Source organism: Trachurus trachurus (assembly GCF_905171665.1).
Source record: "Trachurus trachurus genome assembly, chromosome: 14".
Taxonomy (NCBI): domain Eukaryota; kingdom Metazoa; phylum Chordata; class Actinopteri; order Carangiformes; family Carangidae; genus Trachurus; species Trachurus trachurus.
Window position 1 is genome coordinate 913,698 of NC_139903.1, and position 16,075 is coordinate 929,772.

The 16,075-nt window shown below is 41.9% G+C and overlaps 1 protein-coding gene across 1 annotated transcript in view; it reads right to left on the reverse strand.

Moving 5' to 3' along the window:
• Positions 1-870: 870 nt before the first annotated feature.
• Positions 871-16,075, reverse strand: part of LOC310996890 (uncharacterized protein) — a 227,766-nt gene continuing 212,561 nt past the window's right edge. The window contains exons 19-22 of the mRNA XM_083986399.1: positions 14,706-14,879; positions 8,240-8,413; positions 1,540-1,713; positions 871-1,062 (exon numbers count right to left, since the gene is read on the reverse strand). Of these exons, the coding sequence (XP_083842525.1) occupies positions 885-1,062; positions 1,540-1,713; positions 8,240-8,413; positions 14,706-14,879 (700 nt within the window). The 3' untranslated portion in view covers positions 871-884. The remainder of the gene's footprint in view (positions 1,063-1,539; positions 1,714-8,239; positions 8,414-14,705; positions 14,880-16,075) is intronic.

Consider the following 16,075-nt stretch of genomic DNA (forward strand, 5'->3'; position numbering starts at 1 on the left):
GTGCAGGAGCAGAGCCCTGTCACTTGTCATGGACACCTCACACCCTCTACACAAGCACTTTGAGCTGCTGCCTTCAGGCAAACGGTTCAGAAGCATCAAGTGCAGAACCACCAGGTTGTCCAACAGCTTCCTACCACGAGCATTTATTTGCACTTAACTGTTTTCTCTTTTTTTTCCTCTTCTATTTATTTATCCAGATTCTTATTCTATTTTTATAGAATCTTTACTCTACATTTTACAAGTGAGTGGGTATGTGTGGGGGAAATGGAGGTGGGAGGGGTGTATGTGTTGTATTTCGAGTCTCTGAGAAACGACATCTCATTTTGTCTACACTACACTGTAATGTAGCAAACTGATAAATTAATGACCTTTGACCTTAAAAGGGCCCAAGACCATTAAGACATTTAGATAGATAGATAGATAGATAGATAGATAGATAGATAGATAGATAACAAAAACAGGTTTGCAAGAAAGAGCTAAGACACAAACTTAGAAGAAGAAAATAATCATATCAATACAAGTTTCATAATTCTTAATCTGTCTTTATTGCATTAGATCATACATGTTTCATATACATATAAATGTGAATTTGTACACTACAATATGTTAGAAAATACCCGCAATGCTCCAAAAGCCATAGCACTATAAAACAGTTACAAAATGATTATTACATTAAATCGAGATCAGTCATCTCTCTCTCTGTTTCTGTAGAGAAGAAGCAGAAGTTTTAGGGAGGTGATGAGTCACAAACCCATTCAGTGATGTCATATGATGTCATATCTTAACAGGTTCACCTGTTCACAAACATTTTCTCTTCACTGCTCCACTTTGCATTTTATTTTACTTCCACAATCATCAGCTGTGGGAACAGCAACAGATCAAATTCACATCAGAGTCTCCAGTCGAATGTCTGGACTCTTCACAAGGTCACGAAGCTGCTGCAGAGCTGAAGAGCTCAGGTCGTTTCCTCTCAGGTCCAGGTGTCTCAGGTGGGAGGGGTTGGACTTCAGAGCTGAGACCAGAGAAGAACAGCTGATCTCTGACAAACTGCAGTACCTCAATCTGAATAAAGAATAAAATAAAATCAGATGTGTCCTGATCAATGATCAGTGAATAAAATGAGCAGACGGACTTTGTCCTTCTGTTGCCACATGATGATGAGCCTGCTGGTCTAAAACACCAACTACAACACTGAGATTCAGGACTTGACACACACACACACACACACACACACACACACACACACACACACACACACACACACACACACACACACACACACACACACACACACACACACACACACACACACACACACACACACACTATTGATTATCAATGAGGACTAAAGTGAAATGAGCGGAAAGTATCATTCTCAGTGTGAGAGAAGAACAACTGGAAACATGAGACAACAACTATTTCAAACGTCCTTCATCCATTAAATCAAAGTCAATAATCAAAGTTCTGAGTGAAGATCAATCGGGTTCAGTTGTGGATCAAAGATCTCAGATCTACAACAGTAACAGTCAGTGAACTCACTCCAGAGTCTCCAGTCTACAGTCTGGACTCTCCAGAAAACCACTCAGATGCTTCACTCCTGAATCCTGCAGGTTGTTGATGCTCAGGTTCAGTTCTCTCAGGTGGGAGGGGTTGGACTTCAGAGCTGAGGCCAGAGAAGAACAGCTGATCTCTGACAAACTGCAGCTGACCAATCTGAATAAAGAATAAAAGCAGTGAGTTGAGGACATCAAGTGGCCTCCATCATTCATACATGGAGGCAGTTTAAGTCAGTTAGGGCCACTCTGCCATGTAGGCCAGATTGGTGGAGGCTGCAGCAGTGGTTAATCTTCTGAAACTTTCTCCCATCTCCACACAGGATCTCTGAGCTCAGCCAGAGTGATCTGTGGGTTCTTGGTCCCCTCTCTGACCAAAGCTCTTCTCCCCCTGTCGTAAACATTTTTCTCTGACAAATAGGATAATAGGTTACTACAATAACAAATGCTTTTTTTTAAAAAATAAGAATTACCACGTTTACATGATGTTTTTTAATTCGGAATTAAATAGTTGGAATTAAAATATTCTCCTTCGTGTTTACATGGAAATAATAATTCCGAATTGGGGTTTACATGGAAAACACATTAAATCGCCTTTATTTAATTCCGCTCAACGTCTGGGGGTCGGGAAGGCTTCTGATTGGACAGGGGGTACACGTGTTTACGTATTTACGTCTACCGGAAGAAAACAAACTCCATTCTCAGTGTGTGAAGTGAGCAGAGCTGCAGCCGCGAGCCGCTCTGATGCTGCTAAGCGTAACAACTCAATAGAAGCAGAAAGTTTCTCCTCTGAACTGCCAGGATCGCCTTCCCTGGGTGTGTGAGCCAGGCCGCCGCCGCCGCTGCAGCTCCGGCAGGGAAGGCGATCCTGGCAGTGAGCTTCACCTTCCTCGCCGGAGCAGCAGCGGCGGCCGGGCACCGGGGTCTGTGGAGCGGGTTCATGAAGCCTGGTTGTCCCGACATGACTCACTCATAACACTGCGGCTGTAACGTTATGTTGTGTGTGTTGTAACCTACTTTTCACAGTTAAACCGCGACACACACACAGAACGGCGAGTCAGTTAATACGCATGCGCAGAACGACCGGAATTATTTTTAAAAAGAATAAACGTTTACATGATAGAGGAATTAATTAATTCCGCTTTAAAATAGGAATAAACCACCCACTTAATTCGGAATTAAGTTTAATTCAGAATTAAATTTTCACTCGGAATTAAGTGTTTACATGATCTTTTTAAAGCGGAAATTAACTTTAATTCAGAATTAAATGATTTTAATTCGGAATTAAAGCTCTCATGTAAACGGGGCAATAGACCACTTCGGCGTCGACGTCACAGTGACGTACTGGTGGCAGAAAAATACCGGAAGTAAGCAACAAATACACGTCCTGACCATAGGTCCTGACATACAGCTCAACTTTAAAAAGCAGCGCAGCTGCTTGGCTGCAGCACGACCCTAAGCTGTGATGATGAGCCACATTAGAGGGTGAATTTTATTTAATTTTGGTAATCACGGTGCAGAACAGTGAGTTTGGAGCTGACGAAAGGAGAGAAAAAAGAGAGTCGTGCCGCGGCGAGACCGGTGAAATCCTGATTAGAGGAGCGATCAGCGGTGACCGCCACGCTGACGGACCCGGTGGAAATTGGGGTGATACAACGACTGCTGAGGAGGAACTATAAAGAGCTCAGCTGTGATTTAAACTAGGACCTAAACCGAGTCGAGTAGAGCCGAGCTGTAACTGTGTAGTGGAGAAGCGGCAACACACGCGCGTCCCCTCAGATGGCTGCATCTCTAGGTCACTGGTGTGTGGGTGTGAGAGAAAGAAAAGCTCTGACTTGCTTGGGCAGACGTTGTTTGGTGTCACCCGCTGATTTGCACATGTAGGCTACAATATCTAGACCCCGAATATAAGACGACCCGTCCTTTACAACTTTTTTCGACGGAAAAAATACTCTTATCAGTCAGTGTATAAAATATATGTAGATATTGCGTGCATCGTTTAGGGATTTTTATTAAACATTTACTGTTTCATTCAGTGTAAACGTTAACATGTGTACACGTTCACCCTCTTATTCATTTATTTTGACATTCATTCATTCATTTTTACACACATCGGGTCATGAGCGGTGTCCCTAGCAACGGTCTGTGATATATAGCCTAACAACGGTCTGACTAATACACAAATAACAGACATGGATCCGTTAAATAAACTGTAATATACAGCCATACAAGTAGGCTACAGTTTGCTGGTATACCGTAGTTGATGGACTTGTTGATGATCGCCCACGCAGCGTTTTGTGTCCCTAGGCAGTACTTAGCCTACGTCGGTCCGTAACACACAACACACTCCGTTGCTAATCGTTAACTTAGCCTACTCAGGTATGACAACCTGTTTTCTGTTGACAAAGCATTAAAATAATCAGAGAAGGTCTCTGTATGATCCATCTTCCTCTGATTTGATCGCTCTTGATGCGGCTTTCCACTGTTGACACCAGATCAGCTGTCACGTTCTGCCACCAGTGAAGCCCCGCCCACAACATACGTCATCAATGTTTATAAACATAGAAATGGTCTATTTAGAGGTTAGTTGCTACAAAAGAATGTTATTGTTGCTAAGTAACGGATCTGCTGTTTCCTCCTAGTACTTTTATGTCGCCGTTGTTTGTTTTCCATGCCTTGTAACAGTGTTTCCGTGTTTAAATCAGTAAATATGATCGGCTTGAATGAGAAACGGCAGTGATCGTCATTTTTTAAGAAGCTCCAACACTTTTGAACAGAGATGGCAAAAGTACCCAGATTCTTTACTTGAGTAGAAGTAAAAGTACCCGTGTAAAAAACGACTTAAGTAAAAGTGAAAGTACTGATCCAAATATCTACTCAAGTAAAAGTAAAAAGTACAGGCTTTGAAATTTACTCAAAAGTATTATTAAAAGTAAAAAGTAGCTATTTCTATTGCACGATTCACTGCAAAACAAATAACCACACGATAATTAATCTTGAATCCATTTCATCAATGTTATTGTTTGAACAAACATTGTTCACATAGCCTAAGTTTACCTGCCGGACACAAGATGTATCCTAATCTACTTCACTATGGTCAATCGTAGGAATTTGTATTGTACACTTCAGGTTTACACATCACACTTATGAACATTAAATTTTGGACCAGGATTGGCTTCTAAACTGTGGTGTCACAAATCATGCTCGTATACTATAATCAACTTTTTTAATATCACATCAGGCAACAATTGTTTCTCACTGTACAGGTGGTGTGAATGGCACACCTAGGGACTACATATGAAAATAACTATGCTTCATTAGGCTATCTGGTAAAAAAAAAATACCCCCGTGCGCTCAGTGGATTGAGACACTTTAGGAGGGTTATTATTTATGGTCCTCTTCCACTAGCGCGACTCGGCTCGACACGTCTCTATTCGTTTTTTTTTTTTTTTCTTTTTTTTGGGTTTTTCCACTACTCAAGCGCGACGTCCAACACGAGAATCAAACCTGCTAATTTTAAAAACCCAGCGGCAGCAGCGCGCACTGATCTGTACTGAAACTGTTGTTGTTCTGTCACCTGAGTTCACTGACTGCTGTGTGAGTGAGTTTGGAGCTGATGAGAGGAGAGAAAAAAGAGAACGAGCCACCCCGGCGGCGTGATATGACGACCCCGACCCCGCTGAGAAGGAACTATGAAGATCAGCTCAAGTCGAGCTGTAATTTTATTTTGCCGCGGAAACCCTGATGTGTATATAAAAAAAAGTAACGAGCCCTTTGGGGAAATGTAAGGAGTAGAAAGTACCGATATTTGCGTTAAAAATTTACTGAGTAAAAGTAAAAAATTGTCAGAAAAATAAATACTTCTAAAAGTACAAAGTACCTGACAATTCTACTTAAGTACAGTATCACTGCTTTTGAAACACCCCCAACTGTTCAGTTTGGCCGGACGGCTGCAGCTCTAAGAAGAGTAGCCTACTGGTTGACCTAAACTTCCTCCATGTAAGAATGATGGAGGCCACTTTGCTCTTCGAAACAATAAGTGCAGCAGATTTTTTAAGCCTTGTCCAGATCTGTAACCTACATCACCACAGTTCTGTCTCTGAGCTTTTGGGGCAGTTCCTTTGACCTCATTGATCTCATTTTGCTCAGATGCAAATGAGCCACAAAGTTCATATTTAGACAGGTGTGTGCTTTTCCAAATCATGTCCAAACTATTTAACTCAACATAGCTAGGCTCAAATGTAGGTGCAGAACCACCTCAAAGAGGAATAAAAGAAATTGACAGCAGCTGAAGGACCTACAGGAGTATCATATGGAGCTAAAACACTGCCGTCAAGCAAAACTGAAATAAAAAATGTTGAAAGCTTGAAACCCCGTGTTTGAAAGTGTACAAAAGATTTGAAAGGCTGAAATAAAAATTCAAATATCTGAAACCATTATTTTGTATTTGAATTTTCATTTCAAATCTCTGCAGCGTTTCTTTGTTTTTTTTCTTTCACTTCTTTATAACTACGGCACTGTTTTTACAGTGTTTCAACAACACACTTTCAGGGTTCAAAATTTGGCACTATTCTCCCACAGTATAATTTTGTTATCCAGTTTTGAAACCTTGTAAATGGAGATTTGAAAACTGGTGTGAATAGATTTAGAAAAAAGTGTTGACATGTTGCAACCTGAATTTTGAAAGGGCAAATCTCTACTTCTGTCGATCTGCCACACTGTATTGTATATCTAATCAGCCCACTGTACATTAGTACATTAGCCGGCCGGCTAATAGTGTGTCCGTCACGGAGAAGCCCCCCTCTGTAGCGGTAGGCAGCGGGCTTCCGCACCTGTTACACAGTGCGGGCTTGGGTCGCTCAGCTCGCTCTGCCGTCTTTTTTTTGGGGGGGGTCACCAATGCAATGTACGGTAACTAAATACTTAGGAAATAAAGTAGTAGCCTAATTTAAAACAGGATGGTGGAGCGGCCCGAGCCAACAACCATGGGTGCTGAAGTGTGGGTGAGAGGCTGAAACAGTCTGCCTCGGCCGCCCACCGCCTACCGCTACAGAGGGGGGCTTCTCCGTTGCGGACACGGACACATTATTAGCCGGCCGGGGACACACCGGCCGGCTAATAATGTACAGTGGGCTGATAAACAAGACAAAAACCTTTCAATGTGCACCCCTTCCTGGATTTGACCCCAGGTCACCTGTGTGGTAGACAACTGCTCTACCTACTGTACTACTGCAGCGATCAGTACACTGGGTTCACGACAGCAGGGGACATGAGCGAGTGCGTTTCTGCTCTGTCACTGCATTGGTGGAGCAGTCTGTCAGTCTCGTGTGGCGATCGACAGGACGATATGTCATTGGACTATAAGCTTATTCAGCAACCAATAGGCTGAGAAGGTTGTTACCAAATCCCGCCTTCTGTCTTCAGAGTTTCAAAACTTTTTTACGGAGTTTCCAAACTTAGTTGCAGTGAGAACACTGCTAAATTTGAAACTCTGAAAGCGTGTTGTTGAAACACTGTAAAAACAGAGCTGTAGTTGTAAAGAAGTAAAAGAAAAAGACAAAGATTTGGAATGAATTTTCAAATACAAAATAATGTTTTGAGAGATTTTAATTTTTATTACAGCCTTTCAAAACACTATTTGCGCTTTCAAAATTTTCAAATCAGAGATTTGCCCTTTCAAAATTCAGGTTTCAGCATGTCAACACTTTTTTCTAAATCTATTCACACCAGTTTTCAAATCTCCATTTACAAGGTTTCAAAACTGGATAACAAAATTATACTGTGGGAGAATAGTGCCAAATTTTGAACTCTGAAAGTGTGTTGTTGAAACACTGTAAAAACAGTGTTGTAGTTGTAAAGAAGTGAAAGAAAAAAACAAAGAAACGCTGCAGAGATTTGAAATGAAAATTCAAATACAAAATAATGTTTTCAGAGATTTGAATTTTTATTTCAACCTTTCAAAACACTGTTTACACCTACAAATCTTTTGTACGCTTTCAGACACGCGGGGTTTCAAACTTTCAAATTTTTTTATTTCAGTTTTGCTTGATGGCAGTGTTTTAGCTCCATAGTATCAGAGCAAAGGGTCTGAATACTTGTTCAGGTGATATTTCAGGTTTTGTTTTGGGTTTTTTTTTAACATAAAGCTGCAAAATAACAACTAAATTGAAGGGGGTCTAAATATTTTCCTCACTGCCTTCATGGCCTACTGTAGATGGATGGATGTGTGCTTATGTTTATGTTCTGTTAATTTGTAGACAGCAGGAGGAGAGATGACAGGAGCAGGCCAGAGAGAGAGGTGACTGGGGGCGAGTTTGTGTGTGTTTTTGTGTCACATCAAGATTCATTGAAACTGTGTCTTCTCTGGATGATCACCACTGATGATCTTAAAGATGAGTTTGATTTAATAAGATATGTGTAGTTCTTTACAGATGTAGCCTCTCAATATTGCTGTCACACTTCACCAGATTTAAGCCTTTTAATATATCATTGACACCTGAAAATCCTTAGTCAAGGACTCCCCCAAGAAACAGTGACTGGACTAAAACCACAGAAGAAGAAAACAGACGTCACCATGACGACCTTCAGTGTGGATCAGTATAACATCAGCCTCATGTCTGCAGCTCAGTGTCAACACAACTTTCACATCACATTCATCTGAGCACAGAAATAAAACAGAGTCTGACCTCAGAGTCTCCAGTCTACAGTCTGGACTCTCCAGAAAACCACTCAGACCCTTCACTCCTGAATCCTGCAGGTCGTTGAGGCTCAGGTCCAGGTGTCTCAGGTGGGAGGGGTTGGACTTCAGAGCTGAGACCAGAGAAGAACATCTGATCTCTGACAACCTGCAGCTCCACAATCTGAATAAAGAATAAAAGCAGTGAGTTGAGGACAAAGCTCCTTGTTGACAGCGTTCAGTGTCTCATCATCTGTTCAGAGCTGAAGAAGCTTCAGAAAGAACAAGTTTAGAAAATCAAAGTCCAACAGCTGAAGAAACAGGAAGCAGGTTGAACAGTCACATAGAGAGAAAACAAATGTACAACAAACAACAAATCTACCTACGGGTACTAATAAAGTAAAACTGAACTGAACTGAACTGAACAGCTCATTAATATTCATGAGAAGCTGCTGCTGCTTCAACACAGACGCAGTGACTCCGCCTCTTCACCTGTCAGCTCCACCTGTGGCTCCATCCAGACAAACTCATGTTGAGCAGCCACATTGATCAGAGGTTTACTGACGATGCTCAAGTTTTAAAGACAATAAACAAGAGAGGCTGAACTCTGTTGCTATGACAACAAACATGGAACTAGTGTTGTCAAAGTTAACACGTTAATTTTGGCGATTCATTTTAAACATTAATTTTAAACATTTGACATGTTACAAAACATTAACGCTGTTTTGTTTACTTCCAGTGGCGGCTGACCCGTTACCTTTGGTGACGTGTGCAGGCAACCCAGACAAAGCCTGTACCGGCTGTAGCGCTGTTATTCTTCACTTTATTAGGTTTTCATATTTTTTCATGTGAGTAAGGCCTTGTCCACACGAGCCCGGGTATTTTTGAAACCGTGAACATATGTTCCCGGTTGTATGTCCAGGGTGGGGTTTTGGGCCGGGGTTGGTTTCACCGGGTGCGTGTGGACACTGCAACCGTGATTGTTTTACTCGTTTACGTCATAGCTGCACACGTGCTGATGTAAACACTGCCAGCTCGCAGAGGTTGTTTGCAGCGGTTTGCAGAAGTTGACGTGAGCTCGCAAAAATGGAGGTGACAAAGTGGATTTTTATTATTTCACTTTTTTTTTTTTTTACATCATCTAAATGCTATTTGTATAGTTTTTCGATGAGAAACATATAACGAAACGGCCATCAGGGCGATCCTCTTGTCAGCTCCAAACTCACCCTCAATCACAGACCACAGTTGGTTTTCCACACAGCATCATTTACAGTAAAGTGACGCTACAGATCAGCTGGGCTGCTGCCGGTGTGTTTTTAAAATTACAGGACTACTACAGTAGCGCTGCAGTTTCTTATTCCCCACCTTGTTTGATTGAGAGTTTTTCGGGATGATTTTCATGAATGAACAGGCAATGTCACTGTCAGACCGGGTACGAGGGGAAGGGGGGGGGGGTCGCGCTGCTGTCATGCAGTGATAAAAAAGAGCCTATGCGGAGATGAGGAACGAGCCAAAAGCCGAACATTTATTTGTGACGTCTGCGGTCGATATAAAGTGGATATGTTTCATTCATCCATGTTTTGACAGACAACACAACAGCCAGTGATAATGAGTTGAGCCGCACCGACAGTTATGTGGCTCAGCAGCCAGGTGACGCACACAGCACAAGAGTCAAGACACAGCACAGCAACATGTGCAGGCTGCTGCAGCAGTGCACGTCAAGGGACACCGCCGAAAATAAAATAATAAATAGCTATGGCTGCACGTAGTTTTGAAATTGTTTTTGCGCATGTTTTCATCCATAAAATGACCAAAAATGAACACTATAAGCGGATTTCTTGATAACGAATTATTTAAACAGCATTTGTATAGAAATGATTCCGTCCCAAGCCTTTTGATCCAAGCGGTTTCCACTGTATTTTGATTGGTTAAAACAGCCTTCCACACGTGCATTGCGTCACTTGGTAGCGGATTCCACGGTTGCGTGTGTACGGAGTGTTTTTATTACACCACTGGTGTGGACGCGAAGCAAAACTCCGGTTTCAAAAATACCCGGGCTCGTGTGGACTAGGCATTAGTAACCGTTTAGATCAGGGGTTCTTAACCTTTTTGACCTTGAGGCCCAATTTTTATACAGTAGTACAAAGTGGCCCGGGGCCCATTAAAAAAAAAAAAAAAATATATATATATATATATATATATATACATATATTTAAGCAATATATCACTCCAGTGAGGGACGACAACCCCCTTAGAGTGGTATAATGAGCATATACCACGGACTGGAGTGATATATTGCTTTTATAAAACGGTTACGAATAAAGGCAATATAAAAGAGGGATACGCAATCAATTTCATGTAGTTTTATTCAACCAGAAATACATATTAATCAATAAAATAGCCTCACTGTGAAAAAAATAATCCCACCTCTCCAGACGTTAGCTCCAAATTAGCTCGGCATCTCGTCTTTTCCTCCACTTTTTTTCAGGTGAAAGTCACTGCTCAGTCCCCTCTACCGTTGTTAACCCTCCCCACAGGTGAAAGTTAACATGTGAATTCAACTACTTTAGTCCATTTTTTTAACATCGTAAAAACATCAGCTGTCTTTTGCTACGGACTGCAACAGTCCGTTGTCATGGATACATGACAACAACTTCCATTCATACCAGTCATACGTGCCTGAGGCGGAGTGATAGCCTACGCTGTGATAAGGCTTTAGAATAGTAGCCGTGGTATATGCTCATTATACCTAGCCTGGCTCTCGCCAGACCCTTGTAGTTCCGCAAAGCTCCACCAGAGGCGCTACGCTCAGCTTCACACAAGGGTCTGGACTCGAGGCCAATGCAAACTTCTTCCCCGGAGCAAAAAATAATGAACCAATCAGGATCGCCGGGCGGGACTTTCTGAGGTGTGACGTAGCGCTGAAGCGACTGTTTGAGTCAAACAACAATGGTGGCTCGCAGTGAGGAGTCGTGCGTTGGCATTGATTCTGCTATTTCAACTGTTTTGTCGAATCTATCGAATATTAATTCTTTGAAAGATGAACAGAGAACGGTTGATTACGATGTGAGTGGCTGAAGTAGCACGTCATTCAAGATAACGGACAAGTGGTTTATCCAATCACATACAAGATTTTTTTACAAGGCCCCGCCTTCTGAAATGAATCGCCTATGGAGCAGTCCCAGACCCTTGTGTGGAGCTCAGCGTAGCTTTGCGGAACTACAAGGGTCTGGCGAGAGTCAGGCTACATTATACCACGGTTAACAGCCAATCAGATCGCCGGATTTCACCTTTCCGTTTTATAAATATATATATATATATAACTATATAATATATTAACTATTTAATACTTTTTTTATTGCAAATGGCATTCTTTTCATTTCTTCACAGACAAATCTAAACATTTTTTTCTTTTTTTCAAAAATCAAAAAATGTTCTTATCAAGTCTCAACAAAATAGCACTTCAATAGATATTGACCGTGTGTCATCACAGTAGATGAGGTGAGTAGTGACTGAGGCTGTGTATGTCGCTCTAAGACGGGTGTGGTGGGGGTGTCAGCGGCGTGGAGCGGGTCTCTGTAGCGGGGACAGCTCTGTGACACCGCCGGTGGGGGCTGTAAGGACGGGGGCGGGGGGCTCACGGCAGCACCGCTGCTCGGTGAAGACAGCAGTGATGACGTGCTTTCACGTCCGAGTCTCCAAACCAGAAACGTTTGTAACAGTAACAGAAAAGTCGCTAAATTTGTCGCTAGTGGCTTTTGACTAAAAGAAAGTCGTTAAGAGGGTTTGGAAAGTCGCCACACTGACGTTACCTAGCGTTGCTCCTCACAGGCTGCACTGTGTGTGTGTGTGGTAGCGGCCCCGCCTCCCCCCACAGAGACAAAGATCCTGGATGACTGACAAGAGGCTTCACTCCCTCTTGTCATTCAGCCTGTTTGGAGGCCAGAGACGCGGGCCGACTTTGGACGTGCTGATCTACGCAGTCCGCGGCCCACAGGTGCAAAACTTAAAGTTTTTTGCGGCCCTCTGGGGGGTGCAAGCGTGGGCCGCGGCCCTATGGTTAAGAATCACTGGTTTAGATGACCAATATGCGGTTAGTTTATCCACATGATGATGAAGTTGCTCCGATGACGTTCTCGGAGCAGTGACGCTCCACCAGCAGCGACCGTAGCGGAGCATCACCGAGGCAACAGCCCGGTCTGCGGAGCCGGTCGGCCGGGTAACAGCGTCGTCCCCGGGGTGAGACAGAGAGCCGATTGACTTAACAGCAGGTCTTTAGAGCTTCACCGCCGGCTGGTTTCATTCTCTTTAGATTAGTTATTGAATGTTTGTTTAGTTGTTGATCAGTTTGTTTGAATGAAAAGTGAAGCTTCATGTGTGAATTGGACAGAAGAGCAGCGTTGCCTTGGAGATGTAGACTACACAAATCACCACCTACAGATCAATAAATAAAACAATGAACCGATCGGTCTATAGCTATTCCATTTAATTTACAGAGGGAAATTCAGTGATGTGGTTGTTTTTTCGTGCACGTCAGCAGCACAGCTTGGTAGGAAAAAAGGAAAAACATGCGCATAAGTGGTCTGGAGTGGTCTTGATGGTTTTGATATTCAACCTGCACTTCAACACATGTAGCCTGGGTTGTTTTGTTATTATTTCTGTTGGAGAATATAAGCAAGTGGCCTTTTTTGTGCCAAATTTGTTCTCCACAGGAGAGAAACTGTGTTTAAAGTTTAAAGAAAGCCATTTAAATTGTCTTTGACTTTTCTTTGTGTTTATTCTACACTAATTTGATGATTATACATGAATAAATATTTGTTATAAGCTCAAGTAGTAAGTGGACAAATGCAGTTTATTAATAATAATAATAATAATAATAATACATTTTTTTAATCGATTGACAGCCCTAGTAGAAACACATGTTGAATGAAGCAGCTGATGAAGCTCAGAGACAGATAAGCCTGCTGACTGACGTCTAGGGCGGACCCAAAAAAAAATCGTTGCCATGGTAATCATGAAGTCGTGATCGATTTTATTAGGCTACTTGGTATCCTGGAAACCTGCCTGATTTTGGAGATATGCAGTGTTTGTTTGCCATAACTTTCATTATCTCCGCTACTATCGTGCACCCCCCCAGCCGTCGAAGCTTCGATTTTGATCGATTTTATGTCCGCGAATATTCAATTATCAAAATATGATAATCGGGACAGCCCTACTGACGTCACAGACTAAACCTGCTCAAACTTCTAGTGCTGAAATCATCACACACACTTCTATTCTATTCTATTATTTCACTACAAACATCACAGAGGTGGAGCCACCAGCTATTGATTATAGATCAGTTATTGTCCGACACATTACATTATTATTAGGGCTGGGACTCGATTAAAAAAATTAATCAAATTAATTAGAGGCTTTGTAATTAATTAATCGCAATTAATCGCATTTGAATCGCATATAAATATTTGACCTGAGAACAGTGAGAAGCATTTTTTTTCACATGGATTTTAGTATACCATTGAATGACTGAATACATAAGCTTAAGCATTCAAGGTGGTACTTAACCAAGACCAACAGACTAGGGATGCAAATTATCCATTAATTCATTAATGGATATTTGATATATACAGATTAAATGGTCTTTCCTTCCAATACACTATGATGATTACTGTAGTATTTAACTAGGCTACTTAAATCACAGTAGCATAAACTGATTTGTTGAACTCAGCCTGATGTAAACATTAATAAAACTCAGTAACCAGTCACACAGCAGCTCCATGTTGTCCCTGTGTGATGTTCAGGGACAGGTCAGGACAGTCTGAAGACAGAGCTCTGAGGGTGAAGTCCTATCATAATGAGATGAGCTGCACCTGTGACAGTGACAGGTCATAGATATAGCGCTGCAGCTGAGCAATTAGTGCGATATAGCGCATTTAGAGTGCGGCCGTGTCTGTGTATCTATGTGCAGGCAGAGATCAGAGATGGTGTTTTAAATAACCATGCTAGTGTTTCACCAGCTCTCATCTCTGCCAGTCACCCTCTCAAACTGCCGCCTCTCTCGCGTGCGGGCGCACCGCACGTAGACACACGTGAGAATTTTTTTTTTTTTTTTTAAATAAGTGCGATTAAAATGCGTTAATTTTTTTAACGCGTTAATTTTTGTGTAATTAATTAATCGTAATTAATGCGTTAAAGTCCCGGCCCTAATTATTATTATTATTATTATTATTATTATTATTATTATTATTATTATTATTATTATTATTATTATTATAACATGTGTTTATGTAGGCCTGGTTGAGGAGAAATGTGAAAAGAAAGAGTGACTGGACTAAAACCACAGAAGAAGGAAACAGCCGTCACCATGACGACCCTCAGTGTGGATCAGGATAACATCAGCCTCATGTCTGCAGCTCAGTGTCAACACAACTTTCACATCACATTCATCTGAACACAGAAATAAAACAGAGTCTGACCTCAGAGTCTCCAGTCTACAGTCTGGACTCTCCAGAAAACCACTCAGATCCTTCACTACTGAATCCTGCAGGTCGTTGTCGGTCAGGTCCAGGTGTCTCAGGTGGGAGGGGTTGGACTTCAGAGCTGAGCCCAGAGAAGAACAGCTGATCTCTGACAACCTGCAGCCCTGCAATCTGAATAAAGAATAAAAGCAGTGAGTTGTGGACAAAGCTCCTTGGTGACAGCGTTCAGTGTCTCATCATCTGTTCAGAGCTGAAGAAGCTTCAGAAAGAACAAGTTCAGAAAGTAAAAGTCCAACAGCTGAAGCAACAGGAAGCAGGTTAAACAGTGACAGAGAGAAAACAGCTCATTAATATTCATGAGAAGCTGCTGCTGCTTCAACACAGACGCAGTGACTCTGCCTCTTCACCTGTCAGCTCCACCTGTGGCTCCATCCAGACAAACATGTTGTGCAGCCACATTTCTCAGAGATGTATTTATTTCTCAAGTTTTAAAGACAATAAACAAGAAAGGCTGAACTCTGTTGCTATGACAACAAACATGAAACTAGTGCTGTCAAGTTAACGCGTTAATTTTGGCGATTAATTTTAAACATTTAACATGTTGCAAAAAGTGAACGCTGTTTTGTTTACTTCCAGTGGCGGCTGACCCGTTACCTTTGGTGACGTGTGCAGGCAAACCAGACAAAGCATGTACCGGCTGTAGCGCTGTTATTCTTCACTTTATTAGGTTTTCATATTTTTTCATGTGAGTAAGTAACCGTTTAGAAGACCAATATGCGGTTAGTTTATCCACATGATGATGAAGTTGCTCCGACGACGTTCTCAGAGCAGTGGCGCTCCACCAGCAGCGACCGTAGCGGAGCATCACCGAGGCAACAGCCCGGTCTGTGGAGCCGGTCGGCTGGGTAACAGCGTCGTTACATTGTAAATAAAACAATGAACCGATTGGTCTATAGCTGTTCAATTTAATTTACGGAGGGAAATTCAGTGATGTGGTTGTTTTTTCGTGCACGTCAGCAGCACAGCTTGGTAGGAAAAAAGGAAAAACATGCCCATAAGTGGTCTGGAGTGGTCTTGATGGTTTTGATATTCAACCTGCACTTCAACACATGTAGCCTGGGTTGTTTTGTTATTATTTTTGTTGGAGGATATAAGCAAGTGGACGTTTTTGTGCCAAATTTGTTCTTCACAGGAGAGAAACTGTGTTTAAAGTTTAAAGAAAGCCATTTAAATTGTCTTTGAATTTTCTTTGTGTTTATTCTACACTAATTTGATGATTATACATAAATAAATATTTGTTATAAGCTCAAGTCGTAAGTGGACAAATGCAGTTTATTAATTGCGATTATGATTAAGAAAATTACAGA